The sequence below is a fragment of the Silurus meridionalis genome, chromosome 5 (genome assembly GCF_014805685.1).
Source record: "Silurus meridionalis isolate SWU-2019-XX chromosome 5, ASM1480568v1, whole genome shotgun sequence".
NCBI classification, from domain to species: Eukaryota; Metazoa; Chordata; class Actinopteri; order Siluriformes; family Siluridae; genus Silurus; species Silurus meridionalis.
Window position 1 is genome coordinate 8,769,262 of NC_060888.1, and position 22,782 is coordinate 8,792,043.

At 37.1% G+C, this 22,782-nt stretch overlaps 2 protein-coding genes and 1 long non-coding RNA gene across 3 annotated transcripts; 2 read left to right on the forward strand and 1 right to left on the reverse strand.

Moving 5' to 3' along the window:
- The first annotated feature begins 1,558 nt into the window (after positions 1 to 1,558).
- On the forward strand, positions 1,559 to 2,263 carry LOC124386485. Its single transcript, XR_006925934.1, has 2 exons — positions 1,559 to 1,907; positions 2,045 to 2,263. It is a non-coding gene; the product is annotated as an uncharacterized LOC124386485 (long non-coding RNA).
- A 5,973-nt stretch (positions 2,264 to 8,236) lies between these two features.
- si:dkey-27i16.2 (regulator of cell cycle RGCC-like) lies at positions 8,237 to 12,124 on the reverse strand. Its single transcript, XM_046848735.1, has 5 exons — positions 12,014 to 12,124; positions 11,497 to 11,646; positions 10,253 to 10,333; positions 9,521 to 9,583; positions 8,237 to 8,925 (listed from the first exon to the last, which is right to left on the reverse strand). The coding sequence occupies exons 1-5, from the start codon at positions 12,033 to 12,035 to the stop codon at positions 8,918 to 8,920; spliced, it is 324 nt and encodes a 107-aa protein (XP_046704691.1). The 5' UTR covers positions 12,036 to 12,124; the 3' UTR covers positions 8,237 to 8,917.
- A 5,076-nt stretch (positions 12,125 to 17,200) lies between these two features.
- Positions 17,201 to 22,314, forward strand: pcdh20 (protocadherin 20). Its single transcript, XM_046848865.1, has 3 exons — positions 17,201 to 17,220; positions 17,312 to 17,378; positions 18,311 to 22,314. The coding sequence occupies exons 2-3, from the start codon at positions 17,355 to 17,357 to the stop codon at positions 20,795 to 20,797; spliced, it is 2,511 nt and encodes an 836-aa protein (XP_046704821.1). The 5' UTR covers positions 17,201 to 17,220; positions 17,312 to 17,354; the 3' UTR covers positions 20,798 to 22,314.
- Positions 22,315 to 22,782: the final 468 nt, after the last annotated feature.

The window sequence follows — 22,782 nt, forward strand, 5'->3', positions numbered from 1 at the left end:
TTATTCAACACAGATTATGTAATTTACGTAAAGACAAGACTGACTACAAAATGCTCTTGGAACAAAACGAATGACTGCATTACACGCCTGACAGAACATCACTAATGAAGATATCCAGTGTCTGATTAGGTCTGTGGGTCAGAAACTACAGGCAGCTCTTGACTGCAAAGAACTGGCAGACAAAGTACAAAGCATAACATTGATTTTCAAGAATATTAAGTTCATTTGTCTAATTATCCCCCGAAAAGGCAGACTGTGTGTAAAAACAATTGTGATTTTTAGACAGTTTATCAGATGACATGCATAATCTCAGTTTAAAACTACAGTTTATTCTAATAGTCATTGTTACATACTGCAAATATATTGCATTTGACTGCAATGATAACTGCTTATTGACTAATTGCTTGTGGATTTTATTTCATTGTTTATATCATTTGCTTTCAAAGGAAAACTTACATGTGCTTGGATCTCACAGGGTTTCCGTATGCCATGTGACCAGATCACAAGGCCTTGTGCTAAGCTTGATATTACTCTATGTTCATTGTCATCGTAAATGTTAAGTATTCATTATTCATTCTACATGGGTTTTCTTGAGACTAACCTATTAAATAAAGAAGAAAAATGAGGTCTCTGCATACCATTTCCCAGATCTGCTACTGCTTCTTTTTTTATATGTTCCAGTAAGATATTACACCCAGTGGAGGAATCAATCAGCATAGAGTGCATTTGGACTACATATATTTTCTATTCCTCCAGATCTCGGCAGATTTTTAGACAGACAGAAATTCCAATATTCTCTGTGTGGACAGAGGAAGGCAGATAAGGAAGCTTGTATTTATATGCTGAACGCATCCATAATCATGCATTAGAATTGAAATATCTACTCATCTGTGATGTTTTCATTGTGAAGAGTGGAGAAGATACAACTTCATTTGCATGAGACAGATCCTTTGCATGCTGCTGTTCAAAGTGTCGCTTTATGCAGCGAAAACATGTTCAGACCGAAATGGTGCTGCTTCAGCATGCTGCAAAAAGGCTTTTAGGTAAATGTTATCCTTGTAAAAAAAAAAAAAAAAAAAAGAAAATGACATTTATCCCTCTGTGTGGGTGTATCAGGCCAGTGTCCAGCCTTCAAATTTAATATAGCCACCCTGCGCAATGCAATGCCAACCTATGGGGCTTGCAGCTTGCGGAGATGGATAATAAAGACACTGTTTGGACAATCTAGCACTAGGCAGCCAAGAGGAGGTAATAAGAAATCTAGTGCTTCTGTATTAATTAGGCGCACGACCGTTTTCTGCATGATAAAACAATAACAAAGCTGCTTGGACTGGATTGTGCTGTAGCGCGGTGCAGTGCTCCTTAAGGGACATTGAGCCCAGCTGCTGCATTGACTGGAACAGTAATGATTCTGTCTAGGTGATGGATGGCCTGAAGAAGCCTAAGGACTGAGACAAACATCTAACAAGCATGCCGAGCTTGCTCTTGCTCTTGCTCTCGCTCTCTCTCTCTCTCTCTCTCTCTCTCTCTCTCCTTTTTTCTCTTTTCTCTTTCTCTTCTTTCTCTGCCATTTCCCTGGAGTCTCTCATCAACTTCCAATCTTTCTCTTAAAGATAATTAGCTGTGGCTTTGCATTCACAAGGCCACGTTCCACCTTGAATGGGCTATCAGGCACCAAGTGGAGATATACGCTAATTGCACGCGCCACATTGTGCACATTAAAGAGGTCTAACTGCAGGGAAAGCTAACGACACAGCTGAATCGCATTAACCTTTCCTACTGTAGGTAATGACCCAGATGCAGCTACTGCGCCGTAAAGGAACAATAAATGCATTCTATAACATCATTGCATTTTATGCTACGGGGGACAACGATTGTAAAACCAAGCGTCGACTATCAAACAGAAGGTGGTAAAATGATAGTATCCAGCAACATAGCGCAGATGTTTGTTTACAGTATTGTACTGTATATATGACCTAGTTTTGAAAAAAAAAGTATTAATGCATTCAACATTTTCTCTGTTTATGTTGTATTTTGTTAATAGGAGGGGTATTAATGGATGATTGTCTTTGGACCTATGCATCATCCACTATTTAGAGGCAGAATGCATTTTATCTTGGTGCAGACACACTGAACCAGTTGCACTTTTTGAAGAAGATAATTTTTTTTATTAATGGACATACATTTATAGAAACTAAGTCTGACTGGCACTTGTGGTTTATTTACCAAAATAAATGATCACAATAAACAATGCCTTATAGGATTTTTTTTATGCTGCTTTCTTTTTTTAATGATATATATATTTAGTGCTATTTAGTGCCATCCAGCTGTGTACTATTTGCAGAGTGAATGATACTTTATACAACTAAGGAGATAGCTGTATAGTCAGAAAGTGTTGTAAATGGAAAGGTTGTTGAGTTAAAGGATGGTCATTGTCAGGTAATTGCTAACTTGGCTTCCTCTTTTCCATCCGTATTAACCGGCATTTATTTGCTGACACACTTGGTATTTTATAAGCCATGGATTATTGCCATGTCGAGTGTCGCAGAGGAGGTGTAAAACCATCTCCTTGGTAATAATGAAGATTACAAAGTATCGACCAGATAATACTACACTGCCATTTTGTTTGGCTTGTCACACTCTATCTTGAGAACTGGCTCTCTGTTCAGGCCAAAAGCATTTCTACAAAGTTGCATCAACAACAGTTGACCATGAGATGGCACTAGAAAAATCTTAGCCATATATGAAGAGTCACATTTTTTTGTCAATTGTGCAGGTTTCCCTCACTTTTCTATATCTTTAAAGCAGGAGGCCATTTGTTCATCTTAAAGATGCACTTGTCTATTTCAGCCATTACTAGTGTCATATCGTTTATTTTATTAATGCCAGAGCACAGAGGAGAGAACTCTTTAATGTATACATCAAAGATGAGGTAATGTTTCATTTTTAATGAGGCCAATGGACATGAAAGAATTTATTTTAAGTCTTAAAAAGAGCTTGTCGTGCTTCCTGTTTTAGGCAAGACCTTCAGTTAGATGAATTTATTGAGTATATATATATATATATATATATATATATATATATATATATATATATATATGCCATCCATCATTTACTTCCATTTTAGTTTTAATTTAATCCTAATCTGATTACACCTGCAAATTGTAAATTGAATGTATGTATATGTATATGTACTACTTTATCTTTAATACTTTAATCTTCCAAATACTGTAGCACACATCACTAATGAACCCTAAAATAGGACCTTTATACACTCTTTCATCTAAAAACCTTTTTAACAGTTTACTGGACACTGTGTCTATATGTTTTTAGAAGTATCTTTGAGGTCAATAGACTCTACAGCACGGTGCTACTGGCATTTCATTCTTTACTCACAGCTATTGAGAATAAAAATGCATTTGTAGTAAAAGCACAGGTCTTCTAAAGTCTCTAAGCACAATTCAATGCGCAAAAATATAATTACCGCAATGAAACTCGATTTACAGACATTTTCATGGATTAACGTAAGCACTGTCATGCTGAACTGCAGCACCTGAAATGCTGCAGTGTGAGAATAAATATAAGAAATTACTCAGGTGAAATGTCTGCTGTGGTTGGTAAAATAAAAAAACAAGCAAGAGAAAACTTAGTTAGCAAAAGGGCATGATTATCATTCAGACAATAGTACAACAGGATTTTGATATGGTTTATGCCTCATAGTTGCAAAACTGTTTTTTTTTTTTTTTTATTCAAATCAAAGGTTGAAAAGGTTTTAGAAGCAGCCAGGCTTGACATCCCACCTAAGCCACTCATATGTAGGCTCACAATGAACAAATTAACACAAACCAAAAAAGTACACAGTTTCAGGGTTATCAGTTTCTTTGTGCCTCTGAGAGGAAAAAAAAACTTGGACAAGTAATTCTACTTTGCCCCAAAGACATGCATAGCACACTGTGATGAACTGACATCCTACCCAGGGTGTGTGCTCTTTTTGTGCCTGGTGTTAATGCTATATGCTCCAGAGCCAGAACGGTTATTGATGAGTGGATGGGTGGATGGATGAATGTCTATACATAAAATAGCATTTAAAATATTTCTTCTAACATTGTTAAATACTTGCTATTGCTTCAGCGAGTGAACCCTTGCTTCCCAGAAAGCAAACTGACCAGCATTGCTCATACACAGCTAGAAAACTGGGTCTAACTCAATAAATCACATCTACTAGCAAAGTGCTAAATGGCAACTAGTAGCTATTTTTTAAGCACAATTTAGTCAGACTGAATCATTTTGTTAACTGTGTTAGCACTGCCTTAGTTGGCTTTAATTCAAGCGCTAGCTATCCTAATTGGCCAGCTTAAAGACACGCCTCTTAGTTATCACAACTCACTTATTAGCTTGTTCACCAATTAATTACTCTAATTAGTAGGCACGAAGGGAAAGAAATCACTGAACCGCGTTTGATGAATTATATTAATAATATTGTGAGCCCACTGAATGTTCATCCTCTCATCATCTCCTGCATTTTTATAAACCCTTTCAGGGACTCTCAATGTTGTAATCAGACCATTTTGATGTCGTTTTAATTAGGCAATCAATTGAAAAGGCTCCATGGTACTTCTTTTGACTTATTGTACATGCAGTTTACGCAAAAAAAAAAATGTCTGAGAGTGGATTTGCAATGTTAAAGAGATTAGGAACTGAGTGTGAATTTTAATATGAATGGTTATGGTCTATTCATGACCAAATGAACAGCCAGCCTTTCCAGATTTTCTGTCACACAGAGACACTACTGCCAAAGAAAAAAAAACAATCGTGTCCCATCTAGTGCGAAATGCTGAACACTGTAATACAGTTTTCTTTTAGTTATTGTGTTGTGATACAAACCAGACATCATGCTTTTCTTTTTTTTAATTAAAAGTGGCATTGAGTAACATTAAGAAGCTCAACACAGAGGGTCTCTGCTTCGTGCTTGGGTAGCATTAGCTTCTCCAGGCCATTTAGCTATGCTTATGACTGCTGTCCAAATGGTGTGTATAACATGTGGAAAAAAAAACTAACATTTTTACCAAAATGAAACCTAGAAATTCTGGGGTTTCAGTTAACTTATTTAGTTTTATTTCCTCTAACAACTATTTCCAAAGTTCCATATATCAGTTTTGCTTTGCAGACAACTGGACTTCCCAGTAACCTTAAAAGGAAATTGTGATGTGGCTGAGACTTGGGGTCACGTAACCCTTTCTGTATAGTTAGGACAGAGAATCCTGTTTATGCAGTATTTAATTGCAGCAGTCGTCATCATTTCCCAAAGGAGGCGGGCTAGAGAAAACACCCTGAACACAATGTCTTTAAGCAAATAAACAGACCAAGCAGTGTGAACATTTTTCTTACAGTTCCTTCAGCAACACTGCATGAGCATGACACTTTATATGCCCAAAAGGCCTTGCATCTTGTGTTACCAGGATAGGCTCCAGATCCAGTGTCAATGACCAGGTTACTGAAGATGAAAAAACATGAATGGTGTGTTAAGCAATCAATTAATCAAAATCATATGATTGGCTGATTTCTTAGCTTTACAGTTTTTTTAGTTGCTTTGGAGCGTTTCTCAGATCAGAAATGAAATTCTCAAAACTACTTGTTGAACCTCCACATCGTTCAGTCACTTGTGCACGTCATAAAAGCAATTCTCGTTGCTTTGATCAGATTGCAAATGCTTTGTACATTCATTTAATTGAATGTGCACAATTGTCTGCTGTTTCCTACATTATCAGTTGTTTGTCATGTTGATCAAAATATATGACACTAGTTTCACCTGAATAGTCTTAACCCCCAAAACATCTCAGCATCAGTTAATTGCATTGTTCATTGAATGCAAAATGGTTAAACCAGTTGTCATCATCTTCTTCTTCTTCTTCTTCTTTCAGCTGCTCCGATTAGGGGTCGCCACAGCGGATCATCTGTCTTCATACCACCCTTACCCCTACATCTGCCTCTTTCACACCAACTACCTGCATATCTTCTCTCACCACATCCATGAACCTCCTCCTTGGCCTTCCTCTTTTCCTCCTACCTGGTGGCTCTATCCTCAACATTCTTCTACCAATATAACTCATGTCCCACCTCTGCACATGTCCAAACCATCTTAATCTCGCCTCCCTCACCTTGTCACCAAAACATCCTACATGGGCTGTCCCTCTAATAAACTAATTTCTAATCTTGTCCATCCTCGTCACTCCCAACGAAAACCTTAACATCTTCAGTTCTGCTACCTCCAGCTCCACCTCCTGTCTTTTACTCAATGACACTGTCTCTAATCCATACAACATCGCAGGTCTATAAACTTTCCCTTTCATTCTTGCAGATACCCTACTATCACAAATCACCCCTGTCACTCTTCTCCACCTACTCCACCCTGCCTGCACTCTTTTCTTTACTTCTCTAACACACTCTCTATTACTTAAACCAGTTGTCATCATCTGTCAAACTTAAATTTCTAATAAACTTTTTTTTGTAAATGTGTCATGAATTGATCAATTGTGCAAATGAATCTTGAATGTAACTAATGTTGTGGAGTGTATGGCATCAGATCAACTAATGATCAACTAGTTCCCTAAAACAGGTCAAAGGTGAATCTCATGAACGTTTTAATTGTTGAGTGTATACAGACAGAGCAAAACACAGAATTACAATTTTTTAAAATAGAACAACAACCAAGAAACAAAAAACACTAGTACAGTAAAAGGATGAATCCTGTCTGCTCTCTTGCAATCAATATAAATAAAATATACAATCAAATAAATAAATATGTGCTGCTGACATTCATAGATGCCATACTGAAGAAATTCAGACTTTTTTTTCAATCATTGTAATCCAAACCGTAGTTTATATCAGGAAATACTGAAACTGCGTCATACTAACAACATGACTAAACATTTTGACTCTTGTTTGTGATCAATGACAAAAAGATTTGTTATTCTGATGGCAATGATTTGTTCATTGACACAAATACTTACATTTCAAAGATTTTGAGAAAAAAGAAATTGCAGGAAATCCAATCTGTTAAAAAAATATGAGTATAAAAATGAGTAAAACAATATGAATGTAGTCTATGTAGTTCTATGTAGTGTATAACTGGCACAACCAATGCAAAACAATTTTACAATTTTCAAAATGTTATTAATGGAATTAACCAAAAGTCCATTTCACTCAGTTTGTTAATAAGCATATCTGTGCATGTTTCCACTAGTTAGATGTTCAGGGCATGAAATGTCATCAGATCTACATTTTTTTGGTTACTGACGCTATAACAAAAGAATGTGTAGAAAGCTAACCATAAGATTCATATTTACCTCCATTTGCTGTTATAATAACAGCCACTCTTCTGAGAAGATGTTCCACTAGATTTTGGATTGTGCATGTGGAGATTTGTGTTCATTTAGCCACAAGGGTGTTAGTACTGTTGGATACTGATGTGGGGTGAGGAGGCCTGGGGTGCAGTCAGCATTCCAATTCATCCCAAAGGTGTTTAACTGGGTTGAGCTTAAAACTGTATAGCAGAACAGTCAAGATCTTTCATTCCAACCCAGGTAAATAAAGGAAAAATGTAATGCTATCACAACCAAAAAAACATCCTCTACAATTGTGTGCACTCAAAAGCACTCAAGTACTGTTGCAGGTTCTGTTTGCAAAAAACATGATCTGTGAATGTACAAATGTTGTGGTTTTGTAGAATCTAAATATAGGTAAATCTTTGGATGATACAATCATCATGCGCTTCATGTGCTCACTATAGAAAATACAGCTGAGACATTTAGAGTTTTGCAATATTGAAATTCTCCCTCTGCTTTTTTTGGAATGGCTGCGGCTGTTTCCACTGCGACCAAGAGTTGAGTATTGTTGCCTACTTATTGCACAATCTGTGCTTATTCAAGCAATACAGATCTGTACACCCCCACCTGCTTCTGTGTGATGAACTACATTTAGTGCAGTTTTTTTAAACAATGCAACTGACATACTTCCTGTCAAGCTGCTGACTAACCACAATTTCCTTATTTACTTGTAGCTATGTCTACCCAAAGGCAAAAAAAAAGCATAGCTGGCATACTGAATTACTAAGAGTTTAACATAAAAAGTGATATAAATCAGACAGTAAGACATGCAAATTTTAGGTAGTTTATAGAACTACAAATGCTTTTCAATACACCAGTAACCGAAAAAATTTAAATATGTTTTAAAAATGTTAAATAGTTTTTTTTTATTTTACAGGTTTCCTTTTCTATAAAAAATATTGCTCAATTGCAGTGTAAACAGACTATGTGCAATAATATGAATATTTGGAAAGTACATACAACATAAAGCATTATTTATACAAATAGCTGCCATGAGTCTTTATGCATTCAGAAGTTAAAAAAAAAAGTTTTTAGTTCATATGTCAAAAATCTTCAAATATATGAGTTGACTGGGTTAAAAAAGGTGTTACAGTTTATAAAGTCAGCATCAATATAAAAAATTCTTTTAGCCAGAATTCAACATTTGAACATCTGAAATCTTCTGACTTACAAAAAAAAAAAAAATTCCTTCATAATAAATCCAGTTGTATTAATGGCTGAGGTTCATAATCAATACAATTTTGGACTATTGATTAGCATTTTCCCAACTCCTAAAATACCAATTTTTGTGGTAATACATATAAATATATATACACAGGTGCATTTTAACCGGTTAAAACATTGCTGATGCTAAAATGTCTTCGTTGTAATTTGTTTTCCATAATTATTGTTCTTGGGTGCAGTACAACAAAGGAATCTTCTGTCCAAGACGAGGATTTAGTTTGTTCATTGATGCCAGGTTTCCGTGTCTTCTTGCTGGTACGTGCTGATAGTCTTGGCTCCTGTCCTGTAGTTACATGAGTCCTGTCTGTTCACATCTCTGTCAAGAAGATAAAGTCGTCATAGCGTGGGTCGACAGGGGAGGCAGGCAGAAAGGATTAACATGCTCAAAGTGTACCCAGATGTCTGGGGACTTATGATTCATGATCTGCACTTATCCCTACAACCCACTGATAGCATGGCATGCTGAGAGCAGGCCTTGTAAAACCACTGGTCTTTTGTTGATAGGCAGCCACTGGGGTAATTTAGTAGCAGCGCCATTATCGCGGCAATGAAAATTTCATTTCTGTCTGTACTCTTTATCGCAGATTGCACTCTAATGTTTGAGTCGGGGACATATGAGCACCATATATTTTATCATGCAGTGAAGAGTCGCAATCAAAAACAAATATCTCCACGTCGTATATCTGCAGTGCGTAAAAGCCCGCATTTGCATTATCTAAGTTACTTGAGTGAGGAATTGACTCTTCATTAGGAAAGCTGACCTTGAATTATTGAAAAAGTAAAGTAAAGTTAATACAAAGCTAAAATGGATAAATATTGCACATATCCTTGCAGGAGGTATCTAGAATTAGGGCTCATATGCATTATTTGTGTACGTGAAATATATTTTTGTGGTGGTACTGTTAGTTTACCTGCAAGCTCCTTGTCCAAGTTCTCGATAAAGCTCTCTAGGTCGGAGGTGTCCCCGAGTTTGGCTGAAGGAAATAAAAGATAGAGGCAGAGTGAAGGAGGGGGTAGAAGATGAATTGCTCTGGAATGTGAAAACAAATGCTGCTAAGTGCCCATGCATTTCCTCTGGAATATTCTACTGGAGGAAATGCAATCTGACAGTTTGGGATGCGGGGACTAAAAAGTAAAATCCAATCCCACACTTGATAGCTAAAAAAACTAATTCGCAGCGGCATGTTCAACCGGCTTTAAATCGGGTTTTAAAATCTTATCGTAAACATCCTCTACTGAGAGATTAGCTCAGTTAGCCTGAAACAGATCATCTCTTGAGTGTTGCAGGGGTTTGAAGTGGAACTGTTCAGAGTCTTATCCTTTTTTGAATGGTCGCCTGACGTAACAAGATAAAGGGCTTTCACTGATAAATACTTCAATTCATTTCAAGCTTCTATAATAATCCATCTCATCAAACACCTAGTTACTCAAATTAAAAGGTTTGCGTACGCAGGGATGGACCACACCGAGGTGCCAAATGCTAGCACAAAACTGTTAGTTGCATCAAAGTATTCAATTGCACAAAACTAAAATAGCACCCACACACAAACACACACATATACACATACATACACACATACAGATGCCTTCAGCTTTGTTGTGTAAATATGATGGTTACCAGAATTGAAATATAACAGCAATACCTTTCTGTGAAGTCGATACGCCTGCGGTGTTGAGCTCTTCTACACTCGCATTTAAGCTGCTTGCCTGAGATGGTTCACTAGCTGAGAAACACACATACACACAGACAAGTGATTTAATTTCCCAAATCTAAAAAATAGAATGACTTCACAGTAGTAGAGGATACCATTCCGCATTAAAGGCTATTCTTTATTCTTTACTCTACATACCCTCAACCTCATCCATAAAAACCCCATTCGTACATTTGTATGTAGTCAGACTGATATGAACAATACAGAACAACGGTTCATTTAGTGGTTTTGATCAGTGAGAAACCCACGTGTGATTTTCACATTTCGAGTTATTAAAGCGTGTTCTTTTTTTTTTTTTTTTTTTCCAGGGTCACACATGAAACAACTCTGTATCCCATGTGTTATATTTCCCTACATGTGTAGAAGTATATTCTGGTTAATGTCAATTCTATTCATACATAGATCTGCAGTCATATTGTAAATGTTCATGTGTGTGACCAATACAATTTGAAAGATGAATCTGAGATATCAGCAGCATTAGTGTGGAAATAAAATATAATGGCAATCATTAAAACTTCTGTGAAAAGTGAAAGAAATTTACCTTGCAATCTAATCCAAAATTTGTCTTTCGGTTCCTTCACATTTAATCTCCCTGATTTCAGTTTCAGACTCTTAAGAATATAAAAGCTTACATTTTTCATGTCGGGACAAAAATTCTTGTAGAAAAAAAGGCTTGCTTGATATAGTCTATTTGTTTTACTTAATCTGACAGAAAAAAAAAACACTTTAACTGTTTTGGCTTCTGATGATTTTTATTTCCTTTAAGGTTATAGATGAGAGCAGGTAATTAATGTGAACATTTACAGCACTTCATTGTTTCAGGTATGAGACTTTTCATTAATGAAACTTTTTTTCATTTGGGACATTTTGATTTTACTGCATTTTAAATGTGTAAATACCTAATTATAGTTACTCTTCTGCATTTCAGAAAAGAACCGGTTCCCGGTTTCGCGTAACCACGTGGGTTCTCGCGAGAGTTTGCGTGGCGTAAGGGTAATCTCACGTGCGTGTGTGTGAAACAATAGAAAACTCTCTTTAAAAAGTTATTTATTTACCTAAATTATTAAAAAGCAGTTATTTTTATTTCACACTTGTACCATCACGGGATGTGAGAAACACAACAGACGAGTGCAAGTGCACACACTAGAAGGAAGGTGATGGAGTGACGCGCTCACCGTCATCCGCATCCTCGATGCCGCTGTCCGTCACCGCGTCCCCGTAGCCGCCTCGCAGTTCCGCCACGCGCGCGCTCACCGGCGGCACTGACATCTTCTCCACCACGGCCTCGAACTCATCCAGGAGCTCCCCCATCTCACTGTCCAAGTCTGCAGAGGGGTCATTGTATAAAAACAATCATTCACTTCAAACCCACGTCCAGAGGGGGGAAAAAAGTTCATAGACTGTAGGGGGAAGTTTTTTTTAGCTACACTTCTGCTTTACCGGGGTGTGACCTGGTTTTCGATAACAATACACTTATAATGAGGTTAAAAAATAATATTTATAATCTAATAATTTAAGAAGTAAACTATTAGAATAAATGATTGGAATTCAATCATCAAATAATGCAAATTCGAATAAGTTCACTTGTTTATATAAATCTCTCTTTTTTCATTCTAATAAATCCAATGAAATTCTAAAATGTATTTCTATACACTGAAGACCAACCAATAAATGAAGAAGAAAAAGATTTACCTGTGAAGGGTAAGGACGACATGCTGACTGTTGAGCCTCAGAAAGTAACTAATGGGAGATCAACAAAAAAGTTGAGTGAGATATTTGAGTAAAATACCACTCTGAGCCACTACGTCATGTTGCAGGAAGGCGGAGCCGCTGTCAAAAAAAAAAAAAACGTGATTTGATTGGTTGGTTAAAAAAAGACACAGCCACATCCCCCGCCCATTACTGTCTCCGAGCAGCGGTGTTCCACTCTGAGCTTGGAAAGAAAGATCTCAGCCAATCAGGGCGCAGTTTTCCTCTGACGTAACCGAGACGGAGAGCGTGACGGAAAACCTGAGTTGTGGAGGGTATGACAAGTATTTGCCAAATTGGTGTTTTTTTTAATACGAAGAATGACAATTTGGAATGTAAAGTACAATATATACATGAATTTACTTAACAAAAATATCATATACATAAGAATAAGTGGGCTTTTATAAATGACTAAATTATATGTGAATCTCTTGGAACAAATGAAAAACAAGAAAGAATGCTCTGAAAACACTGAAATTGATGTAATTTTACAGTTATTGTTGTTTCACAGATACTCTTCTATCACAAATTACTCCTGCTATCACTCTTCTCCACCCACTCCACCCTGCCTACACTCTTTTCTTCACTTCTCTAACACACTCTCCATTACCTTGCACTGTGCAACCACACCACTCCACTGCCCTTCCTCTCATTCACACACATGAAATCAGCAGCATTATGTGTAAATAAATCATAATGGTAATCATAAAAACCGCTGTTCAAAAGTAAAAGAAATCTACATTGAAATTTGTCTCTCAGATTCCCCACCATGGCCTTAATCTTGTCTAGTAGCTTCCTGATTTTAGTTCTTAATAGAGCACAAAAGCTTATCGCACAAGTTTTCTCAAAGAAAATGTAGCTTAATATAGTATATTTGTTCTACTTACCCTGAAAGAAAAGTACTTTAATTGTTTGGGGTTTTGATGAATTAATAATTTTTTCATTTCTTTCAGTAAACGTCTCTTTATTCCTTTATTTTATAGTGATGACATAAATTTACTTATATCAGCAATAATAAGTATAATAAATGTAGTTATGTCTAGTATCTAAGTATTTTAACTCCTTATTCTCATGGTCAATTCACATCAGTTTTAAAGCTATTCAACGGCTACTTTATCTCAGAATCGTAGTCTAAAGCTGTCTATAGGCTTCAGAGCAGAAAAGCTCATTTCCTTTTACGCCAGTCAATAGTTTTTGTCTTCTAGGGCAGGGGTCACCAACGTGGTGCCCGCGGGCACCAGGTAGCCTGCAAGGACCACATGAGTAGCTCGCGGGCCTTTTGTAAAAAAAAACTTGCTGTTTCCTACTTTGTTAAATTGTTGTTGATAATTATTATGAGAAATCATTACCATGATCAGTGTCTTCACATAGATGAATATCATTCATTATTAATAATAACATATAATAAAAGGTCAATTGAGCAAATTTGTTATTTCAGATCAAAATAAAAACTGTGTGTATCAAACTGGTAGCCCTTCATATTAATCGGTACCCAAGAAGTAGCTCTCAGTTCCAAAAAGGTTGGTGACCCCTGTTCTAAGGCAATTGACTTTTCATTTTTGTCAGTGTGAAAATTAGCTAACACTGCTAGTGTGAATAACTAAGTGTGTTAAATCAAAACCACATATAGTCCCTAGGTCAAATCTACTTTTTCTCCCATGTGGCACTTTCCAGACTTTTGTAGCTTTTAAGATTTCCTTAAAATGGTACATTTCCTCATTGTAAACATTTGAACAAAATGTTCTGTTTTATCATAAATAAAATATGGGTTTATGAAATGTGCAAATATGTGTGTATAATATATACAGTGAGGAAAATAAGTATTTGAACACCCTGCTATTTTGCAAGTTCTCCCACTTAGAAATCATGGAGGGGTCTAAAATTGTCATCGTAGGTGAGAGACATAATCTAAAAAAAAATCCAGAAATCACAATGTATGATTTTTTAACTATTTATTTGTATGATACAGCTGCAAATAAGTATGTGAACACCTGTCTATCAGCTAGAATTCTGACCCTCAAAGACCTGTTAGTCTGCCTTTAAAATGTCCACCTCCACTACATTTATTATCCTAGCTTTGATAACAGGGTGTTCAAATACTTATTTTCCTCACTATATATATATATATATATATATATATATATATATATATATATATATATATATATATATATATATATAGTGAGGAAGGATAGATGATTCATTCATTTCTCTTTAGATGAGCAGTGTTCTGTTAATAATGCAAGAGAGGTGTTCATCCACTGCATTATTGAACTTCTTGGTGAACATGGATGTCATCAGATAATTCAATGTATGTCATCTTAATTTAATTATACCAGATGTATTAGTGTATTTTTTTCAGAAAATTTTAATTGTTTTTTTATTTTTATTTATATTTTTTACTATTAACATTTTTTTCAGATCAAGACTTTCTGCTTATTTAATGTGGCAGGAGAACAGACAGGGATTGAACAGCTTGTAATAGCAGTTATTGTGAGCAGGAAAGGAGCTTAAACAAGTGATCCAAAGGGCACTAGAATCCATGTTGAGGGGTTAAAAGTTATTACAGTTCCTAAAGGTGTTCCTAGTGCAGAGATGGGATGTAACGAAGTACAAATACTTAAATATATATACACAGCAGCTCTGTATGCAACAGTTCTGTTGATCAAGAATAGAGATGTCTGTAGTTGAGAATAGTAATTGTAATAAATTCACTTATCACTTAACTGTAATAGAGTCACTTTTTTAAATTCATCTTTTAATTTTGTTTGTTATCCAATTCAAACAGATTTAATTAACTAAAATTCATTATTTTAATGAATAAACTCAATAATAATAATAGTCATTTAATAGTCATGAGTGTACAAAATAACTGAATTTAATATTATTTATTGGCATAGTGGGTCTGTTTAAATTGTACTAAATATTTTGTGTGTGCTATTTGCAGTTCGTGTTTTAAATGGTTTATTTTTAAGAAGCCTATTTGATTGATTCTAATTAAATGATTAAAGTAATCTGCCACAGTTTATCACATTATTAACAGTGGCACCCCTAGTATCAAATGCTAGGCCAGTTTATTCAAATGGAATGAATCAATAGATTATGATTAGTCACATGACCCTTAACTAAAATACATGGCATGGCCAAAGGTTTGTGGACACCTGTCCATCACCTAGTCCTCCTTTCTATTTGTGATGACCTCCACTTTTCCCCAATGGCAATATATATACTGTATATTATGTGTGTATCTTCTTCTTCTTTGGGTTTCTCTTATTAGGGGTCACCACAGCGGATCATCCGTCTACATACTCCTCTGTCCTCTACATCTGCCTCTTTCAAACCAACTACCTGCATGTCTTCCCTCACCACATCCATAAACCTCCTCCTTTGTCTTCCTCTTTTCCTTCCTGAGTGGCTCCATCCTCAACATTCTCCTACCAATGTACCCCTTGTCCCTCCTTTGCACATGTCCAAACCATCTCAATCAGGACTTTCTCCCCAAAACGTCCTATATTCACATTCCCTTGAATAAGCTAATTTCTAATCATGTCGATCATCGTCACCCCCAATGAAAATCTCAACATCTTCAGCTCTGCTACCTCCAGCTTTATGTATTTACCAGCTTATAGATTTCAATGATTCAGCAATTTCATAGATGTCAATTGACTGAGCTATATCATACGTCAATAATATGCAATAAGCACATAAAACACAGACATGCACTTAGGTTACCTTAAGCTCTACTTTATGTATTACCTGGCTAGGTGTAGTAGCCAGTGTATACACTAGAGGGCAGTGTAAAAGTAGTCAATACTGTTTACTACACTTAGCGTTCACATTCTTGGAACATGAAGATTCATGCAGTTATCTTGAGGCCTGTTGAAACTGGGCCGTTAAGAAAATACATATGCCTGTCCTTTTTCTGGTCTTCGACTGGCCGGTTTGGGTGACTCTGTGCCCATGATGGTGAAGATTCTTATTCTTGGCTGACAGAAGTGGAACTTGATATGGTGTTCTGCTGTTCTCTATCTCATGATCTGATGTGCTGTGCATTGTGAAATGCTTTTCTGCTCACCACAGTTGTAAAGACCACTATAGACTTTGGCTCTAATTTAGGCTCTAATTTCTCCCTTATCGGCAGGGGGTTTCAGTAAGCAGATCCGCCGCTCAGAGAAGGTTCTGTTTTTTTGACATTATTCTGTATAAACTCTAAAAACTGTGGTGTGTGAATCTGCCAAGAGATCAGAAGATTCTGAAATACTTCAACCAGTCTATCGGACACCAACATCCCATGATCTCACATGAAAGGATCAAACATCATATGATCAAAGTTGCAGTGTTTTTTTTATTTATTTCGATTTGATGATTCTTGTGAACTTTTAGTGAAGATCTTGATCTATATCTGCATAATTTATTGCATGAACTGATGCCCAATGCTCGGCCAATTAGATAAATGCATGCAAATGCATGTGTAAAGGTATTCCTAAAAAAGTGAATGGTTAGTGTATGCACGCAAAACTTTAGACCCTGTATACATAGTGTATACACCATTTCTTCAGTAAATAATCTCACCTGATTACCATAGTACTAATAAAGACTGTACTGCTCATAATGTCCACCCTTACAGTACATTTAGTTTTCTTGATTTAGAAGTAAATAATTATAGGAAAAGTAATTGTTTTTATGTCATTCAGTTAAGTTGCTTTTTTTTAGAATGGTTCCTCTTAAGTTTTCTTCCTCAAGTTTTTCCCTATCACTTTTACCTTTGGTTTGCTCATTTGGGATCAAAATCTACATCCAGATTTCTGAAGCTGCCAAGGAACCATGTCTGTTGTTAAATGTGCTGCTCAAATAAAACGGAATTGAAATTGAAAAACGCTTGGGTTATATTTATTAGGCAGAGTACTAATTAACATATTAATAATTATAGCAATGGAACGCCTTCATAATGATTGTTTGTGTGTGTGCGTGTGTGTGTGTGTGTGTGTGTGTGTGTGTGTGTGTGTGAGTATGTGTGTGTGTGTGTGGGGGGGATATTTAATTGTGTGCAATGTAACAGGATTATTGTTTTTTCACTTGAATCAAACTACTTTGGCAGCATAAACATGAGCAAGAATCCGTATAAAGGAGTGTGAAGATTGACAGAACAGGTTTTATTCTACACCTTTCACTTGCATTTGGCAGTTTAAAGAGTTCCCTCCCTCAGAAATCTTAGTCACACTCATGTTTCATCCCACACAGCTCGCAACCACATGAAGAATGAGCACCTGCGTTTCACGGAACTATGAACATGGTGTGTCTGTTACAGGTGAGTTGTTTATGCACTGTCTATCCACCCTTATTTTTGTTTAGGAAATGAGTACCCGAGAGTTGTTTTTTTGTCTCAAATCATTTTGTGCAGGGTGTCCTAGTTAATGCCTTTTTGTTTTTCTTCAAGGCAGACCCACTTGTTAAACATGCTCAATGAGATAAGGTGTGTATGCAGGAACAGTATTGTATAAGAAGTGAAACGACTTACAACATGAAAACTTTCATATCTAAAACTATGATATGAGGAACACGTCTTCTTTAAATAAATGAACTGTTCAAATGCAGAACTACACTAAAACTCGAATGGTTTATGAATTATTAGGGATGATGTGGCTGAAGGAGTCAGATATAACTGTAATGCAATTTCAATTTATATAATTATTTAAAAATAATTTACAACGTGATGGTAAAAACGATTAGATTTTTCTTCATTTAGGAGCCATAAACTGTGTATAATTTATATTTAATGGTAATAAATATAGAAAGACAAGGTGTATTTTTATATGTCTCTTTATTGTCTTCATCAAGAGAGAGCTTTACAAACCTATACTGTAATATTCTATAGTAAAATATGCAGCGTTCTTTTGTGAAAACAAGTGATTCAGATTTACACTTTCTTTTTCTGCATTGAAAATGTCTGTGGATGTTTTTGAGAGCCAATCGCAAGTGTAAGTGCCACAAATTTAACAAACACTACTAGTAAAGCTGACAAAAAAGTATAGCTACAGATGTTATACGATCATTTAAAAAGCTGTAACTTTGACTTGTGCAATTCAAACATATGAAGTGCACAGTGTTGTCTGTTATATACTGTTACACTTTATTCTAAGGACTGTGCCTTTAAACTTTGAATAACTGTTAAACATTTCATATGGAAAATGGGGTGTTGTTTACATCAGACTGCTAAAGACTTTCTTTGGTTCTCTTTAGAAAGTGCTTCTCGTGGCATCTGTCAGACAGATCATATGCCACACTCTGACCCTTTCGACACTGGAGGAACGACCGGAAGGAATTAAGATAGGCACCCTAAGCACAGCGTACTCTCCACCATACCAGCTGCTTGCAAGATCATATTTTCAAGTGAATGAGGAAACTGGGGATGTGTACACGACAGATCAGATGATTGACCGAGAGACTCTGTGTCCATCACAGGAGGGTGGCTACTGTACCATCTCAGCTGATGCCCTAGTGGGCGCCGAACAAGAACTAATTAAGATAACTATTATTGTGGAGGATATAAATGACAATGCTCCTTTTTTTGAAACAACTGAAATTCGTTTAAAAATTCCAGAGGATACAAGTGTTGGGATAAGAGTGCTTTTAGATGACAAAGCTCAGGACGAGGACATCGGCAGTAATGCGCAGATAAGGTATCATTTAGAAGGTGCTAAAGGATTCTTCACAGTGGCTCAGGACAGTTCTTCAATTGAGCTGATTGTTGAAAGAGAGCTGGACCGTGAATCTCAAAACGAGCACTGCATGGTCCTTGTTGCTGTGGACAGTGGATCTGTGCCACTAAGTGCTACGGTGTCTTTAATTGTTACAGTGCTCGATGTTGATGATCAGTGCCCGCAGTTCAACCCTGATAACCCTCGCACTGTTTCAGTGCCAGGAGGAGTGACCCGGGGAACAACAGTGACCCAGGTTCAAGCAATAGATCCAGACCTTGGCAGCAACAGTCAGATCACTTACTCCTTCAGTCTCCACATCTCCGATCGGGCCAAAGAACTTTTCCACCTGGACAGAAACACAGGCAGGATCAGTATAGCTATGGATATGAAGCTAGACAGCCCGGAGGAACATGTGTTAAAAGTGGTTGTTAATAGCCCACCTTGCCCTGTCGAGCAAACTCAGGTAACTGTATATCTGCAGCCATTACGTAGCCCAGAGCCAACTATTGAGATCAAGTATGTGGCACAGTATAGAAACCAAACTATAATATTACCGGAGAATGAGCCACCGACTCTCCTGGCTCTTTTAGAGCTGAGCGACGTCTCAAGTATCCAAAGAGTTCTGTCCTTAGAGACAGACAGCAAAGCTTTCACTTTGAAAGCCCAAGCAGGCAACTATCTACTTTCAACCTTAAAGCCACTAGATTTTGAGGTGTGTAGCAAATACCTTCTTACTATTGTTATAAGAGAAGCCCAAGGCAAACATGTGCATGCAAAGAAACAGATAAAAGTGGAGATTGAAGACGTGAATGATAATGCACCACAGTTTGAGGAGAGTTATTATCAGGTGGAGATAGAGGAAAACAATGAGCCTGGCATCTCTTTACTACAAGTCAGTGCAAGTGATGCAGATAGCCAGCTTTATGGCAAAGTGTCATATAGGCTGATACATAATAACCCTGCTATCTTTAATATTGATGAAGTGACAGGTGTAGTGTCTGCTTTAGAATCATTGGACAGAGAACAACAGGGAGAATACATTCTCACTCTGTTGGCCAGGGACAATGGTTCTCCTCCATTAGAGACCTTTACATCAGTGGCCGTAAAGGTCCTGGATCAAAATGATAACCCGCCAACTTTTGTCACACCACGCTTAGTCTTCTTCATCTCCGAAGGTATTCCATACCTAGCTCATGTTGGAAACATTGTAATTGTGGATCCAGATGAGGGAGATAATGGAAAAGTGGTGGATATGCAAGTACTAGGCACACACGTTCCCTTCGCCATAGATATGTCCCAGTTGGCACTTCGCTGTACAGGTGAGGTGGACCGAGAGAAGCATGACTATTATGAGCTGATCCTGCTGGCTATAGATGGAGGCACTCCTCAGCGTTCCTCCACTGCATCTGTAACTGTTTTTGTCGAGGATGTAAATGATAACCAGCCCCAGGTGCTCCTGCCAAGCAACAACTTCTCCTGCCAGACCATATCCCCTAATACCAGGGTTGGCAGCATCATCACCAAAATATATGCTATTGACCATGACTCAGGCATGAATTCTGATATTTCATATCAGATTATAGCCAGAAGGCCAATCAATCCCAGCCCATTTCAGATTGATCCACACACAGGGAACATCACACTGGCACAGCAGCTTGTGAGCAGAGACTACAGTATGCATCACCTTTTAATCAAAGTCAGTGATAGCGGGAAACCTGCACCTCTTCAGGCCACAGTGTGGGTTCATATACTGGTCAATGAGATGTCCATGCAGTGCAACCTAACCACTGTTCCCCCATATTTTCCACCAGACACAGAGCCCCCACTGCCACCGAAACCATATAACCTAACAGAGAGTTGTACAAAACTGCCTTGGCTCCTGCTGCTCTGTGGCTTGGGTATGATGGTGTTCTCCATATGCATGTTTTTGGTCACTTTTATAATTTGCATGAAACAAAAACACTTGCGGAAAAGAACATGTAAAAGAGATCGCACAATAGAACATGAACTGGAATATTTAAAGTAAAGGAAATGTGTTTTCCCTTTTTTTAATTACATTGTTGTATTATAATAAGACATGGAAAATTTAATCAAATATAATTTAAATAAATTTCAAGTAAATATGAGTTACTTTCCAGGATCTCCAAAACTGCAAACTGCTGTTTCCGGTCTGCAGTGGTCAGTATCTATCAAAAGTGGTCCACTGAAGGAACAGCGGTGAACCGGTGACAGGGTCAAGGGCAGCCAAGGCTCATTAACGCACATGGGGGAGCGAAAGCTGGCCTGATCCAACAGATGAGCTCCTGTAGCTCGAATTGCTGAAGAAGTTAATGCTTTTAGAGCTAAATGGGTCAGAACTGTTGTGGCAGCAAAAGGGGGACCAGCACAATATTAGGCAGGTGGTCATAATGTTATGCCTGATCAGTGGTCATTAATTCTGACATGGATTAAGCAGGTGCTGAAGATAAATGAATGAATTAATGAAAGATATTTTACCCAAATCAAACAGATGTTTCTCTAAGTGATGAAGGGTATTGATATTCAATAATTCCTTGAGGTCAAACATTTGGATTGGGCTATTGCAGAAAGAGTGGATAATTATTAACAAACAATAAGCTTTATTGGTCAGTGATTAAAGGAGCGGTCCTTTGTGCCGTGGGCGGCTGTGAGGGTTGAATGCTCTAAAAAACCAGCCAGACACCGAGTTTCTAATCCTTTAAGGCCTTGATTAGGACTTTCTCAAATTTCCAAAAATAATTGATGTATGTCAGGTATTTGCTGCCACAAAGGAGATTATTTTTCATTTAAAAAAAGTGTGCTGCTTTGGAGAACACTGGGGGATTCGTTGGCTGTTGAGAAATGACGTATTGTCTCAAATCACTGTATTCCCTGTCATCTGATACTTTTCCTTCTCACTCTATGTACAAATGCCATAAAAGTGTAATGTATTAGGTATGTATTCCTACAAACATTTTACAATCTGAACTTTCTTAAGCTTTCTCCCTTTCAGGTTCGCTAAATAGTAATCCAGTGGTCATAAGTTCAAACTTTTGAGCCAGTTGTGCACAATGTGCTTGCATGCAGTTTTGCATGACTGCATTTCTGGCATTTCAGGGGTATTTTGGTGAGTTATTTCAGGTTATATCAGTTCACTATGATGATTGCATTATTGCTTATCATACATTCAGCAGTGCATACACCAAAAAAAGATGAAAAAAACAACTGATATTTCCTTGCTTTAGCTAAAGCTCCCATTTAAATGTTCAAAATATAAATTAAGTGTCAGTGTAAAAAAATAATTTATAATTATACAAAGCATATTTGTGTCATTCACTGCTGCAAGTTACAAATAAACATACATGTCTTGACAGGTAGACCAGAGCACATGGAATGTAACCACTGATATCTATCTTTACTCAATCTTAACGCTTACCTCATGAAAAGGAAAATATGTGACAATGTAAGTCTGGGAAAGATCTTTGAAAACTGTAACATCATGAAATGTCTGTATCAATAACATATGGATTATATAGTTACTGTGGTGGCCTCAGTGCACTTTCAAAGTTTTTATACACACCCAGGGATCAAGTCATTTTATTGTCATTTCAACCATATTTAGCTGATGCAGTACACAATGAAATGAGGGAGTGTTTCTCCACAACCCTGGTGCTACAATAATCAACATAGAGCTACATACAGAACACCGAGCTAAGGACTAAATTGAGTTGTACTAGCCACATAAAATGCATCGTGTACAACCGAGTGCAAAGAGTGCAAGACAAAAGACAATACAAGACAGTGTAGGACAGATACACAAAACACAAAATACGACCAGTAACCTTTTGTATATTATGTTATACATTACAATATGCAAAAAGACAACTATAAACAAGAGTGTACTTGTAGACATAAACACAATGTTGACTAAACTTATCCAGAAAGGACCGGAACTGGGTGCAGGTTTTTATTTTAACCAAACAGAAGCAACACCTGATCAAAATCAACTGATTA